Source organism: Primulina huaijiensis, unplaced genomic scaffold, assembly GCF_012295235.1.
Source record: "Primulina huaijiensis isolate GDHJ02 unplaced genomic scaffold, ASM1229523v2 scaffold206964, whole genome shotgun sequence".
Taxonomy (NCBI): domain Eukaryota; kingdom Viridiplantae; phylum Streptophyta; class Magnoliopsida; order Lamiales; family Gesneriaceae; genus Primulina; species Primulina huaijiensis.
In genome coordinates this window covers 1-2,191 of record NW_027354676.1, presented here as the reverse complement: position 1 = coordinate 2,191, position 2,191 = coordinate 1, and the positions used below count along the sequence as shown (strand labels likewise).

The 2,191-nt window shown below is 39.5% G+C and overlaps 1 protein-coding gene across 1 annotated transcript; it reads left to right on the top strand.

Annotated features, from left to right (window-relative positions):
• The first annotated feature begins 278 nt into the window (after positions 1-278).
• On the top strand, positions 279-1,672 carry LOC140966526 (methyl-CpG-binding domain-containing protein 8-like). Its single transcript, XM_073426785.1, is given in 2 exon segments — positions 279-1,192; positions 1,195-1,672. Coding segments are annotated over 2 exon segments (1,101 nt in total). The 5' UTR covers positions 279-376; the 3' UTR covers positions 1,480-1,672.
• Positions 1,673-2,191: the final 519 nt, after the last annotated feature.

Sequence of the window (2,191 nt, the reverse complement as noted above, 5' to 3'; positions counted from 1 at the left end):
TGAAGAATATATGAATTAGTTGATTCTCAATTTTGGTGAATTGATGGTTAAGTCGTGATGATAAAGTTCTGTTTTAAATAATATATGATAACGATATCTCATATCACATTGGATTATGAAGAGTATTGAATTTTGTTAATAAAGTGTTTCAATACAATCATAGGACATCTTAAATTAATTATTTTCGTACTCGAAAAATTATAAATTATTTTTAATTTGTAGTCAAATTCAACCCGTCTTGAATTTATATTATAATTTAATTGCGTACACTTTAATATAATAATCTTTTGTAATAGACAAATACCCAAAATATAAATATATTCCTCAGCAAGTGGTCCCCTCTTTCGAGTGCTGAACCAAAAAACCCCCAATCAGGATGGTCTCTTTAACAGCCGATACCGGCGACACCCCCGCCGACGTCGCCGTCGACGGTGAGTCACTCAAATTGGATTCACTACCCATTGTGGATATTAGACTGCTCTCCCAATTGGAACTATATTCCCTCTCCCTGTGTTGTTCCTCATCCTTCGATCCCCACCGCTGCGACGATGTCGTTATCCCAAAGATTGATCGCTCCGTCTTCAACGAGTCCGCCGGATCCCGCAAACAAACTTATTCCCGCCTTCGTCTCGCCCCTCCATCGTCCTCCCCAATCCCTATTCGCCGCCGCACACCCCATCTCCGCACCGTCGCCCCCAACTTCGTAAAAATTAACGATAATACGGATCCGGAGGATGCCGATAATTCCTACATAATCACTTTACTCAAGGAATTATTCTATTCCGATGTGAATCCTGACGAATTGGTTTCGGTTAAAATAGATTATTCACATTCCCGTGACGAATTAGTTCCGGCTAAAATAGATTATTCACATTCCCCACTTCCCGCGAAGTCGCCCTCATTGCCTTTGTCATATGCCTCCATTGTAGGCAACACAAGCCATAAACGGAAGCGTGGCCGCCCGAGGAAGAATGAATTGTTTGAGGATGGACTCGAGCTGGCACCCGTGGAGGTTATTGGTATTAAACACAATGTAGAAGGACTTCGTATAGAGAATGAGACAGATGTGCGGGAGAATTTAGATGATAGAGAAAAGGAATTCGTGAATCGGGACGGAGTGGCAGTTGATTTTGTAGACTTGGAGAGGGTGGAACATCCCTTTTGGGAGGAAATTATGCACAGGACCAAGGATTGAAAAATGAGGAGGAGTTGCTGGGATTTTTGAAAGGATTGGATGGTCAATGGGGTAGTAGGAGGAAGAAGAGGAGAATCGTGGATGCAAGGGAGTTTGGGAGTGCACTACCTATTGGTTGGAAGCTTTTACTCTCCATCAAGAAGAGGAATGGTCGTTTTTGGTTGTATTGCCGTCGGTACATAAGGTTCTTTTGTTTGAACTATATAGTAGCACACCGCTTCTTTTGCTTTGCAGTTGTTCATTTTGTTGACATGTATTTTGTAATTGGAAATTTAGAACTATGAATGAGAAGATTATTCCATGAATAAATTTATTTGAAATAGTTTGTTTTGATGAAGTATTCTGAACGTTCAGTTATGTGTGCATATGTTGCCCCTTGTGTGAAGGTTTCAACTTTCATGTCTGTTTTGTTGTCTTTGTGTTGTTTAAGAATGGAATACTATTGTTTGCTTACATGGGGAAGAGCTAGCAGAAATGGGGTTCCAGGAAAGAACAAAGTTGTACACAGCACTTAGGGAGCACTTAATAAATATCATGATCTTTAAGAGGGAATTCCATTATGTATGCATAATTGAGTTTCCAAGAAAGGATAAAGTTGTGTGTTCTATATGTTGCAGTTGTCGACATCAATATATATGCTGGCATCATAGCATATACCAAAGGTTCACGAACATACGTTTAACTCCAATTTCGTAGAAATCCTCTTCGACCTCAATCTGTATAAACAACGACCTATACTTTATGTTTTGCAGCAGTTATTTTGTGCTTCTATTATCAATAAACTGGGGCATACATTTGAAAGTGCTTTACATGGGGCCATAGTTTGCTAGATATGCCAATAAAAAAAGCTGTAGTTTTTCCCCTTTTAATGCATTTTGTTTAGTGGAGCTGATGGGAAAGGGGTATTCTACGTTAATCGGAATTGTGTCATTATAAGACTATGGTAGTGTAGTTAATTTGCTTTCTCATCATATTCCAACTCTTGGGACATGCTCG